The 2,019-nt window shown below is 38.3% G+C and overlaps 1 protein-coding gene across 1 annotated transcript; it reads right to left on the bottom strand.

Moving 5' to 3' along the window:
* Window positions 1–248: 248 nt before the first annotated feature.
* Window positions 249–1,247, bottom strand: LOC134967141 (olfactory receptor 11L1-like). Its single transcript, XM_063944025.1, has one exon. It carries the CDS (start codon window positions 1,245–1,247, stop codon window positions 249–251), a length of 999 nt encoding a protein of 332 aa, XP_063800095.1.
* Between the last annotated feature and the right edge of the window lie 772 nt (window positions 1,248–2,019).

The raw sequence follows: 2,019 nt of genomic DNA, 5'->3' as shown, positions 1-2,019 counted from the left end.
AACTGTCATTTTCAAACATAGCCTTAACATGGCAGTTAGGAGCTGATTGGCTGGTACTTTATCATATTCCACTTTATCTCTCTCCAGGGCTTAGTACATATAACCTAAATCAGTTATGATGGATTCCTAATAATATGAATATAAATGCTCTAGGTACTGTAATAACATTCTCTTTTCTAAACTGATAAATTCTGGTTGAAACAGTAAAATTTAATTGGTCCAAAGATAATTGGTGTTTCTGTCAGACATCAAATATGCTTCCAGAAAGCATTCCTTACATTTTTCTTCATTGAAAATCTTTGTCGATTGAAGCCTGATGGTAGAAATCTCCATATGATTTTTTTAGCAGACACTTTGAACTCTTTGTTTCGTAGACTGTAGATGATAGGATTTAATCCAGGAGTCACAACAGTGTAGAATACAGAGACAAATTTCTTTAGCTCAGAGGAATACTTTGAGTGAGGACCAACATACATAAATATCATAGTTCCATAATAGATCAATACCACAGTAAGGTGAGCTCCACATGTGGAGAAAGTTCTACTCCGGCTACTATTAGACTTCATTTGGAATATAGAGATCACAATGAACAAATACGACACCAAGGTCAGTAATAAAGAGGAAAAAAGCACAACAAGTGATAAAATAAAAATGGAGATTTCTGTGGAGTAGATGTTACCGCAAGATAACTCTAGGAGAGGGGGGATGTCACAAAAGAAGTGATTTACTTGTCGGGACTTACAAAAATCTAACCTGGCAATAAGTAGAACAGGAATCAACCCTGTCAGCACCCCAGTTATCCAGGAACCTGCAACTAGCTGGAAACATGTACTAGTGTCCATTAGGCAAGAATAATAAAGTGGTTTACAAATGGCCAAGTAGCGATCATAAGCCATAACTAACAGTAAGTAACACTCAGTGGCTCCAAATGTAACAAAGAAAAACAGTTGGGTCATACACCCGGCAAAAGAAATATTATTACTCTTCAGCAATAGGTTGGCTAGGAGTTTGGGTACGATTGTCATTGTGTACCATATCTCCAGAAAAGAGAGATTGGTGAGAAAAAAGTACATGGGCGTTTGAAGAGAGTGGTCTATTATGACTACAGTCATAATGATGAGATTACCAGTGACAGTCAGTAGGAAAATAAGAAGAAATGGAATGAAGAGAGGGATGTTGGGTTCTGCTACACTTAAAAATCCCAGAATGGTAAAATCATTTCCACTGGTTTGGTTGGCAAATTGCATGGCGTATCCATTCAAATGCTGCCTGCACAAAATCAGCAATTAAAGATAACATATTAGTCACTTTAAAATGGTCTAAAATAAGTAAATCACTAAAAAAAAGTGTTCATTCAACAGTGTTTTATAAAACTACAACGATACAGAAAAGCATTGCAAATGCTTTTTTATTACATTGCTCACCTTTACTTTATTCACATTTATATACTGAAAAATAGTTGTCTTCACACTAGAGATGTATACCACCCCTGTGCATTTTGTTTTTGTTTTTAGATTTGTACAGCGGCTTCTGCCCCTGGGCTAAAGCGATGTCCAAGGTTTGCAGGGGGGAGCTGGCCAGAACATATGAAAATACATGTAAAGTTGTATGTAACATATGTCCTGGCTTCCATCCCTGGGAATCAGAAGCCGCCACAGCATGCCACACACTTCTTGGACTGGCAATCGACTACTGTGAAACTAGCCAATGAGAGTCCGGGGGCAGCCTAAATGACATTTGACAGGCTGAGCAGTGTGACTACCACTGATCACTAATGAGGAGGTTGACGATGAGGATGTTGGCGGTGGAGATTGCATGGGCTGGTCCTAACTGCTGGTAGCGGATACTGGACTGCTTGATATTATTTTACAAATAATTTAGAAAAAATAAATTTGATGAACTCTCCGCAAATAGCGTAACATGGAGGAGGTGCCTAGATGGATAACATCCCTACCTCATTTTGCCTCACAAATGGAGCATATGCCTACATGTTGTCAGGATTTGGGTGAAAATAATCCC

Source organism: Pseudophryne corroboree, chromosome 1 (assembly GCF_028390025.1).
Source record: "Pseudophryne corroboree isolate aPseCor3 chromosome 1, aPseCor3.hap2, whole genome shotgun sequence".
In the NCBI taxonomy this organism is placed as follows: domain Eukaryota; kingdom Metazoa; phylum Chordata; class Amphibia; order Anura; family Myobatrachidae; genus Pseudophryne; species Pseudophryne corroboree.
The sequence above is the reverse complement of the archived record's forward strand: the minus strand, read 5'-3'. Positions and strand labels throughout refer to the sequence as shown.

Coding starts and splice junctions, on each gene's coding strand:
- LOC134967141 (XM_063944025.1), bottom strand. CDS start 1,247: ATGCAATTTGCCAACCAAACCAGTGGAAATGATTTTACCATTCTGGGA.